General features: G+C 50.1%; 1 protein-coding gene across 6 annotated transcripts in view; it reads right to left on the bottom strand.

Moving 5' to 3' along the window:
* Window positions 1–18,229, bottom strand: part of PLXNA2 (plexin A2) — a 452,864-nt gene that overhangs the window by 45,219 nt on the left and 389,416 nt on the right. For all 6 annotated transcript variants that reach the window (XM_065038658.1, XM_065038660.1, XM_065038659.1 and 3 more), the window contains 6 exons: window positions 17,125–17,278; window positions 15,886–15,982; window positions 14,026–14,140; window positions 6,070–6,270; window positions 4,216–4,312; window positions 3,276–3,469 (listed from right to left, as the gene is read on the bottom strand). In XM_065038658.1, the coding sequence (XP_064894730.1) occupies window positions 3,276–3,469; window positions 4,216–4,312; window positions 6,070–6,270; window positions 14,026–14,140; window positions 15,886–15,982; window positions 17,125–17,278 (858 nt within the window). The remainder of the gene's footprint in view (window positions 1–3,275; window positions 3,470–4,215; window positions 4,313–6,069; window positions 6,271–14,025; window positions 14,141–15,885; window positions 15,983–17,124; window positions 17,279–18,229) is intronic.

Genomic DNA, 18,229 nt, shown 5'->3' with positions numbered 1-18,229 from the left:
CCTCCCAGCCTGCAGCAGGCTCTGCCACAATGATGCAGATCAATGTCCTGCTGCTGGCTGCATGGTTCAGCGTTTCTGACATAAAGCAATATTTTGCCTCCAGAAAGCGCCTGTGCACTAGACAGGGAGACCGAGGACTGGCTGGGAATCCAATGGGATTTTCCTCCCGGAGCCGGGGGCAAGGAGCGAGCCCAAGACCGTTCTGCACAAAACCCACTCGGCATCTGTTCGGGTGCGGAGTGAGCGCCCGGCTCTCAGAATAAATGACATAACCCCTGCCCCCCTCCCAAAATTTCATCCACCTTCATTCTCTTTGTCTTTTTTTCTCATCCTGCTCTAAGCTGGCTGGATCCCAGCTGATGAGCCCAGCAGGGAACCAGCACATAAGCATTGTCATCGCGGCATGATCCCTCCTTGTCCCTGCCTTAGCTGATAGCACATTCAGAACCTAATTGTTATCTCAGCAAAGCAACTCCATTATTCAGCCTGACACTGCTCCCCCCCTTCAGCTGTTTGTTGCACTGATGTTATATTAATGAGGCCTGCAAATAAATGAATAGGAGATCAGAGTGCCGCTTGTTCGCGAGAAAACTGATTTTTATTTATTTATTGCTAAGACCACAGACCGTGTGGAAGTTTGACGCTGTTAAAGGGACATTGCTGGTGACAGCTGGGCCTCTCGCTCAGAAAGAAGGGCTGTGTATACCCTACTGCTCATTTACTTTTATGACTATTAAAACATGATCTCTTACTAGTTATGCATCCCCCAAAGGCACTGGCGCCTGGGCACAAGGCCCTTGACCTCTGGCTTGGCAGAAGGAGTGAACCTGGCCAAATGAAGCAAAAGGAGTGGAAAACAGCCCATATTAAAGTCTCTTTTAGTCTGAGTCATCCAGGCTGCAACACAAGCCCCAGTGTGAGAGCAAACACTGCTGCCCAGTCGAGTCTGTCAATGCTGGCGGTGTGGGATGGAGAACGTGTCACCGTGTCACCAGCCTTAAACCTGCCCGGAGGAGGTGGGTGCACAGCTCTGCAGCACCAGACATAGCAAAATGGTACCCAGAATACTGAAAAAAAAAACCCAGATGCCAGTAAAAAAGGACCTAACAGCAATGAAGGCTGTACAAGTCTTGTCTGCAAGACTATGTCATACACTTTTCTGGAAGGGAAGTGGGATGAGACAAGGTAATCTGTGCTGTTGGAAGGTTTGGGTTTAGGAATATTGACCCTGCAGGGGTTTCTACTGGGGCTTTGCCATTTTCTATAGAACTTTTCAAAATTTGGTAGGAGTTTTTAGCCCTATACAGCATCCATCCCATCACTGGATCTCAAAGCACATGAAAAAAGCCACTACTTCCCTCTGCTTTCCCCCTTCTTCTACAACAGTGAAAACTGCAAACTTGGCTTTAATTAGAAAAAGAAATGTTGTGAATTCATAAAGGGAAGGGTGGGAGGTGGAGTTCAAGTTAAAACACCGAACACCACAAGACCTGTGATAAGATCACAACAGCTCACAATACATCCCCCCGAAACCTGTATTTTCTATCACTGACCCTCACTGCGGAATAAGCCGGTCTGACAACAAAAGCACAGGCATCTCCTACTCCATTCTCTCACCTCCAAACCCACTCAGGACCATCTCCTGTGCTCCAAACATCCCCTGGCGAGGCGTCCCGCGCTTCCCGCTTTGAAGGCTGAGACACAGCCCTGGTTACGGAGAGAAGAAATCTCTAACAGCAAAGCTCTGCTCTTTTCTCCTTGGACAGAGACCAAAAGTATTGCTTTCCAGTTGGACAGCGATAAAACACTCGGTGGCAGCACCATGCCCGCAGCCAGCCTGGCAGGGCTTAGACACAGGTCACTTGGTGGCTGGAGCAGAGTGTTTTTCCCCTTCTCCGTTTAGCTCAAGGAAGGGAAAAGAAATAAATCTAGGACTTCTTCCATATTACAACTGTCTGAACGGTTTATGGTGAAGAAAATCTCAGGCAGAGGCTATTTTGCTTCTTGTATCTTGCAGCATAACCTTGTGCAAGCAGAACCGCACGCAGATAAGCAAATGAGGTTTCTGACTACCAGCGGGACAAGGTGAATACCCAGGCAAGCCTTTAAGTCTCACTTCATCTCTCTGTAAAGACAGCTACGACTTGGCAAACAAACAAACCAGCCCACCAAGGAAAGGACAGGCTCTCGATGTTTCTCAAAGCTTTCCCATCTCTGCAGCCAGCACCAGCTCTGCTCCTCTGCAGCCTCGCAAGCTCCACTCTGCAGTCCCCAAAACACCCAACAACAGAAATACCTGCCCGTCAAAGGCATATTGTGGCTGGGCAGAAGGTTTAAGAAGGAAATACCAAAGTCTTGGTACCGTCCCTGTGGGATGGATGGACTCTCCCCAGCCGCATCCCCCTCCAGCCAGCCCCATGATGCAGCATCACTGCGGTTTTGCCCTCTCCTCCAGGAAAAGGAGCCTGATTTCCCTCTGAGTGGTCTGAGCATGAACCAGTTTAGCTACACTGGTGTAGAAACTAATCTGAGCGAAGAGGATACTTGCACATGTAGCGGGGTCCTCCTCCAGCTGGCAGAAGTCTGTGTGCTGAGCACCCTGCTCCTGCCCTGACCGGCGTTTCTGTAGCCACGAGCATCAGTGCAACAGGCTGCTTTGATCCAGTGCTGTTTTACACCCATGTCCTCTACCTTCTGCAGTATGGACACGGGCTCAGGGCAAGGGAGGCTTTTTTCAGGGAGTTAATTGAGTGAGAAACCAAAATCTTCTTTCATTCCCACCTGATACGAGTGTCACTCCTAATAGTAACGTTAACAGACCAAGTGCAGTTTTACCTGTAAAAATGCTCCAGGGAGACATTTTGCATCCCTCAGTGGGCTGAACAGGAACATCAGACGCATCAACTATAGACTAATTAGCTCTCTAGTTTAATTAGCGTTCCTGCAACAGTCCGTAGCGGTCACCCCAACGCCAGTTGCGTGGCCGGTGAGTGCCGGCTGCACAGTGGAGCAGCAGCCGCGAACCCCGGCCATGTGCTGGTGGATCCGCACATTAATTCCACAGAAATTAGTGGAGCGTTTTGTCCCCTGTTCTTCAGCACCGGTGGATTTTCACATGAGAGGAGGCAGACGCAAACCCACATCGGAAGGAGTAAGGAGAAGGGGCGAGAGTTGAAGACGCCCCTGCTCGTGGCAGTGAGGTTGGACTAGATGACCTCTGAAGGTCCTTTCCAACCCAAACTATTCTGTGAGTGTGATTCTATACACACTCTTACCTCGGTGATGCGAGGGTTGGAGCACTTGACGTTCCTGCTGGACCAGTCGAGCCAGGGCTGGGCGGAGGAGGAGCTGCAGTGGGGCCGCAGGGTGCACTTGGCCTCGCCGCTGCACCAGCCGCACTCGAACTTGGGGTCGGCTTTGAGGCAGAGCCCGCAGCTCTCGCGCTGGGCCGCGCACTTGTAGAGGTGAACTGCGGGCAGGAGAAGGGACGGAGTCAGGAGCTGAAATATTCCTAAGAACTACGGCGGCTCTGGGACTTAGAGCGAAGGCACGTGTTGAGTTGCAACTCAACAAGCTGCAGAGACTTAGAGGATGGTTGGGGTTGCAGGAGCTCTGTAGATCCCCAGCCCAGCCCTGCTCACGCAGGGTCACAGAGCAGATCACACAGGTGGGTCCAGGGGGTTTGAATGTCTCAGAGCAGGAGACTCCACACCCGCTCTGGGCAGCCTGAGCCAGGCTCTGGCACCTCCCAGCAAACAAGTTTCTCCTCGTGTTCAGATGGAGCCTCCTGTGTTTCAGTCTGTGCCCGTTGCCCCTCACCCTGGCGTTGGGCACCACTGAACAGAGTCTGGTCCATCCTCTGACACCCACCCTGAGATATTGATCACATTGATCAGATCCCTCTCAGCTTCTCTTCTCCAGCTGAACAGCCCCAGCTCTCTTTGCCTTTCCTCATCAGCAAGATGCTCCAGACTCCTCACCATCTTGGTAGCTCATACACACATGGTTTCCAAAGCCAAGGCTGTGTCATGGTGCTTAGTGAGCACCTCCAGCATTGGAACACAGTGAGTTGCTGTCACCCAGACCAGAATCCCCTGGGATCACAACATCTCTGCCCGCAGCGATGGCAGCTCAGCCTGCTCTGCCCCAACAGCCGCTTCCCAGCCCCATCACCCTCCTGCCCTGGGCTGGGAAGCCAACTCAAGCAGACCTTACCTTTCAGATCCTCTGGGTTGTCAATAACAAAGTTCCCATTCCAAACCACGGCAAAGTCCACTGCTAAGTTGCTTATGTCCATCCCATCATAGAGATACTGAAGGAGAAGATGGAGAATGAAACGCTTGGGAGGATATATCAGAAATATTAGCAGGAAAATAAGATTTTTATTTCTTTTTTAAAGCAACCATGATTATTCTCTGCTTAAAAATATGTGCTAGTGTCTGAACCACCACACTTCACCTCCAGGGTCCTGCTTTGAGTCCCTCCTCCTCACCAGGAAGAGATAATTAAATCAGATCTAGTCCTTGTGAGAGGTAATAGATTAATTATTCCACTCACAGTGGTTGCTCTTGTCACTCAGTCTCTAGCTTATCAATACGGCCCCTCCAGTTAATCAGACTGGAAAGACTGCTGCCTTCAGGCTATCTTCTTATACAGTCACCATGCACCCTGGTGTGACTGGGAGCTTAAAAATCACACTGCAGAGCTTTGGCTGATGAAACAGGCAACAGCTGGGAAAAAATAGATGGTGCAGAGAGCTCCTTTCCCACTCTCTGCTTCAGCCTAGTCCAGGATAGCACCACTGGAATTATTCTCCTTCTCGTGGACATCCTGGGGACCGTGGCTGGGTGAATCTGGATGCTTCAGGTGAAGTCACAGTGTGTTCTGCAATTCTCATTATCACAATTAGCATCAAGTCATTCTGATGCTTTAGGTGAATTGAGAGCTGCTCTAAACACTTAAAAAGGTAAGTGAACGCTGCCATCTCTTTGGGGAGAGGGAATGCTTTAGCAGTGCCCACGCAACAGTTGACCTGTTTTAACTTGCATTTAGTTGTACTGATTCACCCTGTCTGGGGTTTTACCAAGTGCCTGATCTTCTGTTCCATTGACAGAGCTGTGAGTACAGAACTGCCCTTACATTCTCTACCTACCACTTCTTATTAGCCTAACAGGAATAAAAGTGCCTCCCTAACATTTATAAATTGCTTTGCATAGGAAAAGTACTATATAGTATTAATACATTCATTATCCGCCAAGCTGCAAGACCCAAAGACGGGCAGCGACATATAAATATCCAGTGAAATTTTTAAAAATTCAAAACTTCATTAACAATTTAAGACCATCTGCACTGAATATTCAAGTAGAGCCTGTTCTGCTGCCTAAAACAAACTGAATGTGCCCTGTTTGCCCGTGGACCTCTTGGACTGCACGGCGAGGATCAGAAGGACCACGCTTGTCCATGTCCGTCCTCCAGCTGAAGCCACATGCGACCCAAAAACGGGCTTGGAGGGTGCCCAGCATTTGCCACGCGTGTTTTGGTGTCCCCAAGTACCTGCCACAGTGACTTTTCTGGGGTAAAATCCTGCCAGCTCCATTGGCAGTGCTAAGCCCCATCCTAGGGGAAAGCTGCGCCCCCCTGCCTGCTTCTCCAGCGGTATTATTCAGATAATTTCCCTCTCCCTGCTCGCTGTGCTCTCCCCCTGGCAGTTTTCCTTCCCTGCACCATGCTGCTTTCCAGCATCGCTGTATTCACCCAGTTACCGTGACCTGGAATTCGACAGCTCCCCGATAAGGGGTCTGTGATTCGCCTTATCTGCCCGGTGTGAATTAGCCCATCCTAACACCTTCCTCGCATCCCCTCCTCCTCCCCTTCCCCTCGCTGACCCCCCGCAGTCAGATAAAGCATTTTGCTATAATGAAACACCCTGCGTGCCCACGGCAGATTCCCACCTGAAATTAAGTTTAACCCTGGGATTTTTCACTCTCTCTGTGGCTGAACCCACTCCCTTTGCACCTATTAATTTTGGGCAATTTTGGGGCCATGTTCCCGCCTCGGTCAGTCGCTCACCGAGCTGTTCTGGCACTGGACGCTGGAGCTGTTGAAGCGCAGGGCGGGCACGCGGTGGATCACACCCTGGATGCTGAGGACACACTCGTAGCCACGCTGGCCCGACTGGGGCTGGGGCAGGTTTCTGGCCTTCAGCGTGATGGGTTTCACCTCTCCCACCGGGATCAGGATCTCCTCGGTGGGGAAGAGCTGCGGACAGTCCTGGGGGGACAAGAAAAGAGAGGGGGCGGTTATGGCGGTGACGGTGTGTCCGCAGGTCTGGCCAGGTCTCAGCGCAGCTCATGTCCCACCAGCTGCTTCTCCATCCACCCAACTGCAGGTTAAGTGCAGAAATAAAGAAATCCTCATTACAATGTCCCTGCTCTGGGGCTAATTTTCTCACCGCAGTTGCAGGAGGAGGAATACTGCCATTCAGAGAATAAATTGAAGGCACTGTCACTGCTCTAAACTCGCCATGGGGTTTATCGGTGGAGACCTGAGCTCTCTCCCTGCCCTCCCGTAGCAGCGGCAGGGTGTTATCGGCTGCTCCAGGAGGGCGAGGGGCTGCTCCCAGCCACACGCTTCAACCCTGGGCCTCCCCTTAATCCCATTTCACTCCTTACACCCCTCGGCTGCGTGTCGTTTTGGAGCGAGACAGACCAGCATGGTTCCCTTTCGCTACCGGGTCCCGTTCCGCTCTGCTTTATCCAAGTAAAATTACACCAGTGTGCTGTTAATTTCCAAGGTGACATTAATTTCTGCTCTCTCTGCTCTCACCTCTCACCATGCTCCGACATCTCTGGCCTTTCTGAACCCCTCAGCCGCTCACTGCGATGTTCCCGCAGCATTTTCCTTAACTGGGCGTTGTGGGGTGGGATGTGAACCCCCCAGCCGAGCGGGCAAAGCTAAATATTATATACATATATTAAAAAAATACAAACGTGAGTTTGTTATAAAGTGGCTTCTCTCTCCCCCTCCCCTGCAAGATGCTGGATGCAAAATCAAAGGAAATTCTCCCTGCAAACATAATTCCAGAGATGAGCAAATCTCCTCGTTTGTTCCCCATGGGCACAAACTAGGTGTCTAAATAAAACTGAGACGAACGGCAAAAGAAAGACCTATCAGTGCCTGGTAATTGTGTGATGTTCCTCACATGAGATCTCAACATCCTCAACATTATCTCTTCATAACACACTGGGAGATATAGTTTTTCCTCAATTTATATACCAGGAGCTGCAACACGGAGAGACAAAGGCTCTGACCATCAGAAGTATTTACATTCTGTTTAGCTCTAATTTGCTTTGATCTAATGGAACTCGGTACCTAAGCACCTGTAAGTATCTGACACTGAATGATTAATCCCAAGCTGAAGTAGAAGTTTTAGAAAAGCACGGACTGACGCCTCCCTTTCCCTCTGCCAAATCCCAGACTGGCATCCCGAGCCCTTTGCCACCCTGCCTAGCAATTAAAGTAAATCATACGAGTGGCGATGCAAATGAGAGCCGGGCTCCCGCGAGGAACCAGTATCCAGGGAGAAAATCCCTGTCTCTCACTAATGGCCACAGAGCCGGCCAAGCCTCTCCAGCTCCCAGCCAGCCTGACGGGATGTTGTTTCGTTCCTGGCTCAGGCAAGTTGTAAATGAGAAACAGATGCTACCCCAGTTTGGAGAAGGCAGTAGCTTAAACTGCTGCCTCATAAACCTTTTTAGTGGCACTTTTCCTTATATATTTTTTATTTTATTCCTAACAGGGACTTTCACGGATTAACAGCCAAGAGCGAGTTTAAACTCCAACAGCCGGAAAGCGCGAAGGGAAGGAAAGAAAAGCCTTTTTCTGCAGTCTTAGAATCACAGAACAGTTTGGGTTGGAGGGACCTTCCCAGCTCCCCCAGTGGCCCCCCTGCCATGAGCAGGGACATCTTCAGCAGCTCAGGTTGCTCAGAGCCCCGTCCAGCCTGGCCTGGGATGTCTCCAGGGATGGTTCATCTACCACCTCTCTGGACAACCTGGGCCAGGCTCTCACCACCCTCAGGGCCAACAATTCTTCCTCAGGTTTAGCCTCTGTGAAGCATCCTGGAGCCACAGAATCTTTTATCACATTATGATTAAAACAAAGAAAAAAATCTCCAACCACATCACCGGTGGGAGAACCTCCGTGCACAGTCCTGAAAATAATGAATACGTTATGGACCATTATCCTTCCTGGCCACTGCTGCATTCGTGAGACGACTGCTAAAGAAAAGCTTCTTCCTTTAGGGACATGGGAGAGGGCTTTTTCAAATCTGCTCTGTAATGCTGAAAATGCTGGTAGCAAAAATTGTTCTGCCATCCTTAGGACATAATAGATTTTTTTTCTTCTTCTTGCGTTTCAGTGGGAAAAAAATGTCACATTGGGAATTCTGGTGAAAAACAAATAAAAAAGGCATGCAGGCCGCTCGGGAAATGCTGAGAAAGGCAGTGCCTGTGTGCTGGCTGACAGCGACGGTGATCACACTAATAAGGGGCTACGCGTTTTGGGATGGAGGGATATGTAGGAAGATGCCACGCTGCCGGAAGCCCAGGGCACTCGTGGGGAGCCGCATCGCTGCCGGCATCACTGCCAGTTTATCAGATGAGTGAGCGAAGCCGCAAAAGCCGCCGGGGCTGGTGGGGGGTGCTTGGACGCCACTTCCAGCCACGATCACTGTTCAGCTTTCAGGTCGATTTGTTTCTCTTTTTTTGATGAGAAGAAACGGCCTCAAGTTGCGCCAGGGGAGGTTGAGGTTGGATCTGGGGAACAATTTCTTCCCCAAAGGGCTGTGGGGCATTGGAACAGGCTGCCCAGGGCAGTGCTGGAGTCACCATCCCTGGAGGAGTTAAAGAGACCTGGAGATGAGGTTCCCAGGGACATGGGGCAGTGCCAGGGCTGGGGTATGGGTGGACTTGGTGATCTTGAGCATTTTTTCCAACCAAAATGATTCTGTGATCTCCTCCTCTGGTGGGAAGTTTCTGACATGGGATAAACCCAACTCTTCTGAGGCCTCTGTTTCCAGGTGACCAGTTCTTTAGGAGTTAATAATTAAACAAGTCTATTTTCTCACCCTTTCCTTGGCCTGAGGTGTTGTTTTTCTGCACAAGTGCCTCTTTAGACATTGCTCTCCAGAAAGCTCACCTGTCAGGTTGGTTTCTCCATTCCCCACCTCTTCTACCTGCTACCAGATCTAAAAGCCAGCGCTACCATCAATTACTTTGCTAGAGATAAATTGTCAGCTTTAGCAACGCCTCTGTCAATGCTGCTTCGCTTTGCAGTGAACTGGGAAGCGACTGGCAGGACCAATCCTGCTGCTGGGATCTGAGACGCGTGGCTGTGCCAAAGGTCCCATCGCGGTGACAAATGACGAGACCATCATGGTTTGTAAGGCTTGGGACTGGGCGCTCCATTCTGCACCGGTGCCAGGAGGAGCCACGCGTCCACAAAACATAGAATAAAAGGGAAACTGCAGCCAGCAGAATATACAGTTTGTTCCATAATCAGTTTACTTCGGTTTTTAATTCATGAGAAGTAAACCCTGCAGTGAGTTAGAAAGGCCATTATTGCCTCCTTTCGCTAAATAAACACACGCCGAATCCTCTCATTATCCTCCCTGACTTCTGTACACCTGAATAAACACAAATCAGAAGATCTGCTGGAGAAAGACAAGACTCTGATGCATGAGTGGCACAGGCTCTCGGGGAAAATTCTGCCTATGAAGTATCATCGCGCACAATTTACAAAGACATTTTATGCTTCTCCAACACTTTTTAGCCTCAAAGACTCCAAGGTCTATAAATACCTTAAAGACCCATGATATGCATCTGTCTCTGGAGTAGAACAGAGCATCCACGGTTATTATTTGTGTTTAACAGAGCAGTTTTAGTAGGTCAAATCTTCCTTCTCTTATTTGGAAAAAAAAATGCCTAGAGATGGCAGGCATTTCTTTTGACAATGGGATTTAGCCCAAATGGAAGAAAATATAATGGTTTTGCGCTTTTCATCTTTAAAAAAAAAAAACAACCCTCCACAAATGTTAACTTGCTACACATATTTTAAAATTATAAACATAAATGGATCTGGCACATGAATGTAAACCTCTGGCTCACAGTTGTGTTCCCAATGATACAAATTATGGTCCCCGTCACTCATGGAAACACATTATTCCTCATTTGTACTCCGGGAAAGGAGAACAGACCTTGCTCCTTAGGAACCAAACGTGAAAAGAAAGGCAAGTGAAGCGAGACTTTTCTCCCTGGGAAGTTCCTTCCCAACGCCCTTTTCTCTTGAGCTCTGCGCTGTAACCCAGGTCTTCACCATTAATTTGTGGAATATTAGGATATTTACAGCCACGCAAAATGTGGAAGGCTGGAGAGCCCATTTCTTACCCATCAACAGCCCTTCGTGTAGCAGAGGTGAGGACAAGAGCAATTCCCTCGACCACAGCCAGATTACGGGGGGACATCCCTACGGAACATCTTCCTCTGTGGCTCTTTCCCCCTCCAAACACCGTCAGTTATACACACCATAAATCTACTGATGAAAAGAAGCGCTGCCAATAAGCTCAAACCAATCTTTTCAAGCCGAGATGAGTTAATCTTGCTGCAACCAGGCTTTTTGTTACCATTGGTACTTCTTCTCAGACAAACACATCTCTGCAAAGGCAGATGTGACCCAGCAAAGTCATTTGCTGACTTGGGTGGAGTTAGATGTGGCTCTGAGTTACCTACAGTTCCCATGCGCGTATTCAGCTGCAGGGATTGTAAGGGCAGACATGAGGAAGGTTTGGTTTGGGTTTATTTCCTTCAAGGCACATCAAGCAGCACTCAGCATCATCTGAGGGCACAGCCCGGGGCACACGTGTTGCTTTGAAAAAAACACATGAGAATGTAAAGGGGTCAGATCAGAGCTGCAATCTGGTTCTGCACTAAGCTCCCAGAATCTGAAATGCTCCTGAGTCAGCATCTCACACGTGGAAATCGCATTATCGGCACGCAGTGGACATCAAAGAGGGATGGGATCCCACATTCTGGGAAACTAATAGGATTTATTTGGTTCTAGCTCTCCACTGGGATAGGGTGTAAGAATATATTTATCTACCTACATTCCTCTTCATCTGCATGTTTTATACATTTAGAGAGAGACATCTTATAGCCTCACACACAGATACAAACCCAACAACCCCAGACACATTAAAATGCTCTTTGGGAAGCAATGTCTTAAAGAGGCACTTCTGCAGAAAAATGACACCTCAGGGTAAGGAAAGGGTGAGAAAATAGAGTGACTTATTTAATTATTAACTCCCAGAAAACTGGTCACCTGGAAACAAAGGCCTCAAAAGAGCTGGGTTTACCCCATGTCAGTAACTTCACACCAGATGAGGAGATCACGGAATCGTTTTGGTTGGAAAAGACGCTCAAGGTCATGGAGTCCAACCATAACCCACCCCCAGCACTGCCCCATGTCCTGAGAACCTCATGTCCGTCTGTCCAGCCCTCCAGGGATGGTGACTCCAGCACTGCCCTGGGCAGCCTGTTCCAATGCCCCACAGCCCTTTGGGGAAGAAATTGTTCCCCAAATCCAACCTCATGAACAGCCAGCTGTGTACTGGAAGACAGCTCCGCTTTAAAGACTGTGATGGGTCCTGTATTTATCCACCAAAAACCGTGAACCAAACCCACCCCGCACACAAACAGCACATTTTCACTTTTGCAAACGTGATGCAAACCAGAGATCTGGCTGTCAAGGGGCATCTTTTCTCAAGCATCACAAATGTCTGCGGTTTTCAGTCACCAATGGCTTCACAGGCCACTCGGTACCCCCTGACAAAGCCCTGACCCATGTCCAGAGGCTGTTTTCTGTCCTTGGCATCACCCACACCTACCACCGAGCAAACAATTCCTGCTGCCAGGGCACTCCCAGGCAGACAATCTTCTCTTGCAAAGTGGCTGAGGCTTCGAGCTCTTTTCCCTCCTCAAGACAGACGACTCCTGGGAGCATCAAAGGGAGTTCGTCACACATGGAATCCCACTGGGACGCATATTCTGACGGGCCAGGAGTAAAAGGGAATACTGAAGATATTTTCTCTTAAATATAAAGAAAATTTCCAACCCTGTGTGAACACGTGTGCAAATCTGACATGAGAAGAGGCACGTGGGACTTAAAGTAGGGCAGCAGGCACCATCCAACAACATTTGAATTGTTTTAAGTGAGGAAACTCTTTGCGAGGCATTTATTTGATGTCTTGTGTTAAGCCAGAGCGAAATGCCCATCATAAAGGTATTAGCGCTGTGCTGTGTATGCAAGTGGCAATTCATCTGCCTTAAAAAAGCAAACAAATTAGGTGTTGGTGGGTTTGGGTCAGAGGTTTGGAGAAGTCGTGATGAACAGTGGAGTAGCTGTATTGTTATCAGCAGCCATTATCAAAAGCAATCACCAGGAAGGTGTGAGATATCACGTAACATCCCCTCAGAAGGAACAACCTCTCTAAGGTGGAGATGACAGAGGAAGTTCTTTGGAGACGCAACAGCCCTGTGATCCCAGCAGGAGCAGCCAGAGATACCAACTCCTCCTCTCGCTCCCTCTGTGCGAGCTCAGGCAAGTCCTTGTGCCTTCTCAGGAGAAAAATGGAGATAATGGGATTGTCCTACTTTAGCAGAGATTTGTCGAACAACTTCTGAGATCATGGGGTTGAAGACCTATAAAACTGAGAACTACAACTGTAAAGCCTGGGAAGACAGCGATGCTTTGAGTGTGGAGGAGAAAAACCCCCACATCACTCAAGAGAAGGAAAAGCAAAGGTTTTTGCTTTCTCGTGTTATCTTGAAAGGAAGTTTCTTGGCTTTCAACTGGACTGAGAAAGCCTTTGGTTTGTCCCCAGGGTGGACGCTTCTCCTTGTGTATCTGTACTCAGAGCTGTACTGCACATTCTCACCGAGGTATGGACACATGTGGTTCATTAACATTTCTCGCCTTGTATCTATGGCAGCATTTTAACCAGAAAGACCCACGAGTTAAGTTTCAAGTTTACTACTGGTTTAGCAGCAGCCTGGCAGCTTCAGGCGCTTCTCTGTAAGCACCTGTTAAAACCCTTTTTTTTCCTTGCAGCTTTAGGACCTGCACCCATTTCAGGTGCCACAAAGCTACGTGCAGGGGCAGGAAGGGTGATGACCAGGACCCTGCGAGCACCAGAAGCTTTATCTGCTCTGTATTTGGGGAACCTGAAGCAGACAGCAACATGGGAATCGGGCAAGACAACGGGTGCAGAAACCCCAGAGCAAGGGTAACTTTTAATGAGGAATTTGTGCTAACAACCTCCTTTCCTCCATGGATCCCTGCACCTCAGGACACACAGATCTGGCAGAGCTGCTAACAGGCTATGCCTCCTTCCAACTGTTAAAAGCGTTTTTGGACTTGAGCCCCACACCTTTTATTAAGTGCTAAGAGAGATGGCTCCTGGTCCACAGCGCTGGAACCTGAATCAATTCCTTTTTCCAAAGCCCAGGGCTGTTCACCTCTTAGTTCCCTTCTCAATCAGTTTACAGTCAGGCTCCTGCCACAGATTTCAGACCTGCCAACACAACCCACTCAACGAGTCCCACCAAGAGTTCTGCATCCAACTCGGTGCTTGCCATCAGGCAAATCCCTGCACGTCTTCTATGTAAAGGCGAGTTGCTGAAACGTGCTGGTCTCTGAGAGCCCCGAAGGACAGTGCTGCAGAAATTCGGGTTATTTCTGAACCTCAGCACACCCACACATCAGAGGTGGGATCAGCTTTGGCGTTCAGGTCAAGACACATCACCTGTATGAGACAGACACTTTCTTACTACTCTCCTTTAAAGCTGCATCTGCACTTTTCGGTGCCAGCCAAGAGAGCAGCCCCGATCCATGGAAAATCGAAAAACATTCACATAAACATCAGTTATGCTAATTGTGCCATAGAAAAGTATCGAAACCCCCATCTGGTACCTCAGAGACGTTGATCCGTCCCTCCTGGAAGGAGCAGGTGGTGGGGTCATGGGTGCAGAGGTTCCGGTACTTGCACCAGTGGCAGCGGAAAGCGCTGTTCACACATGACAGGCACCTGGAGGGGGAAAGGACGAGTTACGGAGGAGATCATCACATCAGGAGGTCTGTATGGGACTAGATAGGTCCGTTCAGAACCCCAAGCTCAGGGTATTTAATGGGTAAATAAATTCTTTGGAAAGATGTTTTGATACAGCAAAAGTAACAAAAAGGTTTGAGAAAACACACACTCAAAAGACACTATTTCAGCAACCTCGCCATAACAAAATACAAGCTGGGATTTATTGCCCATCATTTCATTGGTGTAAAATAAAGCCCAATACTACACAGACACAGACTAGGTTTTTAGATTCCAGGAAGTGGAAAACAAGGCAAGCCTGGCAAAAATCAGATCCGTTGTTTTACAAGTCAGGAATGCTTCAAGTCAACGGTAACACTTCTGCTTGGCCTTGGAGTGCAAAGGCTCCAGCAAGTGCTCTTGATTCATGTCAGAAATAAATTAACAGTTTATGAAATGTGTCTGAAAGAACGCAGACCCTTTTCAAACAGGGGGTGGCCCAGTGACCTGGCCGGGCGGTTTTTATTCCACACTAACTGGGTGCCGGATAGATGCACAGCTACTAATCTTTGCAGCCACCATCCTCCTCTGTCTCTAAGGCCAACCCTCTGTGCCACGTGGCAGCATTTCGGTGACTGTGCCCATGCGATTGTGTTGTAACATCCAGATACCTCAGTGCTGCCCAGGGTCAGCACAGACCCAAGAGCATCACCAGGGAAGCAGGAGCCTGGTTTTGGGTAAGAAACTCTGGAAAAGGAGGCAAACACATCTCCAGACAGGGCTGCTCTCGCCAGCTGAGCAGAGGTGCTGCCGTCAGAATACGCCTTTTAATAACTCAATTGTATTTTCCTTCTGATGCACTTGTAGTGACCTTAATAGTCAAGGAAGCTTATTCTAATCATGCATATGCAAATCTGGGGATGGGTATCGAGTGCTGCAAGCTTAATGACTCGTTCGTTTGACCCATTTTTGTCTCCGTTTCGGTCTGCAGCACTTCTCCCACCTGCCCTTTCCCGTCTGGTGCCAATGGAGCTTTCTGCTTCCCCCAACACCGCTGGGTCCGAGGGAGGAGGACAGATGTCTCCCATCACCCAGACCAACGGCTTGGTTTGCATCTCTTGCTGTGCCAGTTTTTCAGTTGAGCAGGGCAAGGAGCTCCCGGTAGGATCCTGAGCTCCCACAGGTCACCACCTTTACTCTTCCATCCACATCCAGCCTTCTTAAGGACCACTGTCTCCCTTTCACTTCAGAAAGCGCATCTTTCTGCCTCACCTGTTCCTTACTAAAAGGGGCTTAACGCAGAAGCCACCACCGCGTCCCCCGACCCACCTGCAGCTCCCTGGGGACATGGGACTTCATGCACCTGAGTGCTGAACCACCCCAGCCCGTGGAACATGCAGCCCCCCTGCCCCAGCCCCTCCTCTGCCTTCACCCGCCACCTGGGAAGATGCATTTGAGTTCACAGTTGCAGGATCACGCAGCTTGGGGGCACCAGCAGGTTAAGGTTTTTTCCAAGCTCAACTCCTCCTGCATCTCCCAAGGCAGAAAAAGCCACACAGGCACCCAGAGAAGACAGGGATGGGTGGGCTCCCCTTCTGTCTGCTGGCTGAACCAAGCAGCATAACAACCCCCCCACGGCTGGTCCCGGAGCCCAGCATCCATGTCCTGGAGCCCAGCACCCATTTCCCAGCCTTTTCTTCTCTTTTTAGCCGACGTTTGGCTCTGCTCAGGGCCGGAGCACTCACAGCTGGTGGGCACTGCAATTGTAGAACTTGAACTCGGTGCTGACAAACGTCCTCCTCGTCTCCCGCGACTTCAGCTGCAGGACCACGCCGAACCAGTCTGGGGATGCAAACCAAAGCCCGTCAGCCCCACCAGCGATAATGAAGGAAGCAACAGCAGACGCGGGGGCACTCGCTTCCCCCCTGCTCGTGGGCTGGGCCATCTGCTTCTGGGGTAGAAGGCGGAAGGCAGGTTGGCTTTCATCTCCCAGCTCCCCAGACATCGGACCAGTCTGCAGCAGTTCCCCAGGCTGAGCATCCACCCCCATCCCTTGCCCTTGAGCACCCCAGGGTGTCGGGCTGGCTGTCCCCAGAAAAGCCTCCAAACCGAGCCAGGCTTGACGGCAAAATGCATTGAAGACAAAGGGTCTAAACGCTGCCCGGAGTCACAGTGAAAATGAGTGTGGGATCTCATCCTGTTCCCTAAAGGATTCTGTCTCGATTATAAAAACCTTCATTTGGTTTACTCTGAGAAGCAGCCCAAGACTAGAACAGAAGACAATGCTGGAAAATGGGGCATTAGTGAAGCTCTTGAGGAGCCTCAGCACTGGGTTAATTAAGAGCAGGCTGCTCTTCTGAGCTGCTGTGGGTAAGCCTATACCAGCCCCACTACCACAGCAGCTCTCAGTTCCCAGTGTTCCCCACATCTCAGGCTCCTTAGAAACACAAAGATATCAGCAGGGAAGCACAGTTGACACCTGGAAGGATGCCAAGGAGAAAATGAGTTTTAAGCAAGTAGCATTTTGGTTATGGGAAGAGAAAATATGACAGCAGCGACATTAATGAAGAAACAACCCAAAGAGCAGGACTGAAATATAGAAACTGCATCCACCTACTCGTGGCTGCTGAGCCAGGCCAAGGGGAAGGCTCCTGCTTTCCAAATCCCCCCGGTGTGGTAAGGCTGGGAACCCTGGGAGGGGGACAGACAGACATCTGTACCCCAAGTCTTGCCTTGGAAGCTGTCTGGCCGTGCATGGAGGGTGTAAGAACAGGGCAAGCACCCTGTCTACCTGCTCCCAGGCTGCCTTTCCCCTGTGAGGGATGCACTTCGTAAGGACAAAGCCTATTTAGCAACCTGGGTTTAATGGACTTTGACAGGAGCACGAATTTCTCCAGAACAAAGGGTCTGCTCCACCCTGCACATCCTTCTCAACTTACGCCATACTTTCTGATGGCACAGAAGTCCAGAAGTCATTTACTCACCCTGATCCACAGGTATGGCAGGAACATCCTTGGCTGCCGGGGACACGCACACAACGCGGCTGCCCGAAACCTGCCCTTCCACCTCCGTCAGGTTTCCGAAGAGGCAGGTGACCCCGGCCGATAGGTCCGGAGCATCACTCACCAGCAGGCTGAGCTGCAGCCGGGGAACAAAACACAGGCAGCAATCTGTTAGCAGCCACAGCCACAAGAGTTTGCTCCCTATTTTCATCACCTGCTGCTCTCCCATTCAATACTGACCCCCCGTCCACCCACAGCTGCCAGCTGCCCATCCATGGGAAGCAGAGAAGGAAAAAGAAAGCCAAGGACGCAGGTTCATCACTGATACAAGAATGCTCTGCTGAGCCTTTGGGTACTGCAGTTCAGGAGAGGTGGCAATGGCAGCTTGTTGTCCCCCTGGTTGCTCTACAGAAGCACTGCCACCCTCAGTGCTGCGTCAGGAACCTGGGACAACAGCAGCAGCATGTTGCTTCTCAGAGAATCATTTTGGTTGGAAGAGACCCTCAAGATCATTGAGTTCAACCACAACCCAACTCTAGCACCAACCCATGTCCCTGAGAACCTCATCTATGCACCTTTTATACATCTCCAAGGATCGTGGCTCCACCACTGCCCTGAGCAGCCTGTTCCACTGCTTCTCATGCATGAGAACAGCAGTGACTGTCCCAAAACATCCTGCATGTACAGCAGCTCCAAATCCCCCCATGCCCCGCAACCTCCCCCCTGCCCGCACAGGAGAGACAGTCCTGCCCCAGGCACATGTGGCCACCAGCAATGAGCAAGTCCCCCCCGTTCCCTGCATGAATGGGGATTGTCCCCATAGCAAAACGGTGTCTGAAGGGGTGAGTGTCCCCCCCAACAGCCCCATGGCACTTCGACAGGGGGTGTCAGTGGGAGGAAGGGGCTGCAGCAAAGGCAGCTGCCCTGGGGTGCTGAGGGGCTTGGGGAGCAACAGCTGGGATGCTTCAGAGAGCCAGGCTTGAGCACAGCTCACAGATGAGCTTTTTGGGAAACAAAGCCTTGCCTTTCAACAGCTAATGAAACCGGACCAAGAGAAATGTGAGTCGAGGCCCAAGGGGAAGGGGAA

The sequence above is a fragment of the Columba livia genome, chromosome 22 (assembly GCF_036013475.1).
Source record: "Columba livia isolate bColLiv1 breed racing homer chromosome 22, bColLiv1.pat.W.v2, whole genome shotgun sequence".
Lineage (NCBI taxonomy): Eukaryota > Metazoa > Chordata > Aves > Columbiformes > Columbidae > Columba > Columba livia.
The sequence above is the reverse complement of the archived record's forward strand: the minus strand, read 5'-3'. Positions and strand labels throughout refer to the sequence as shown.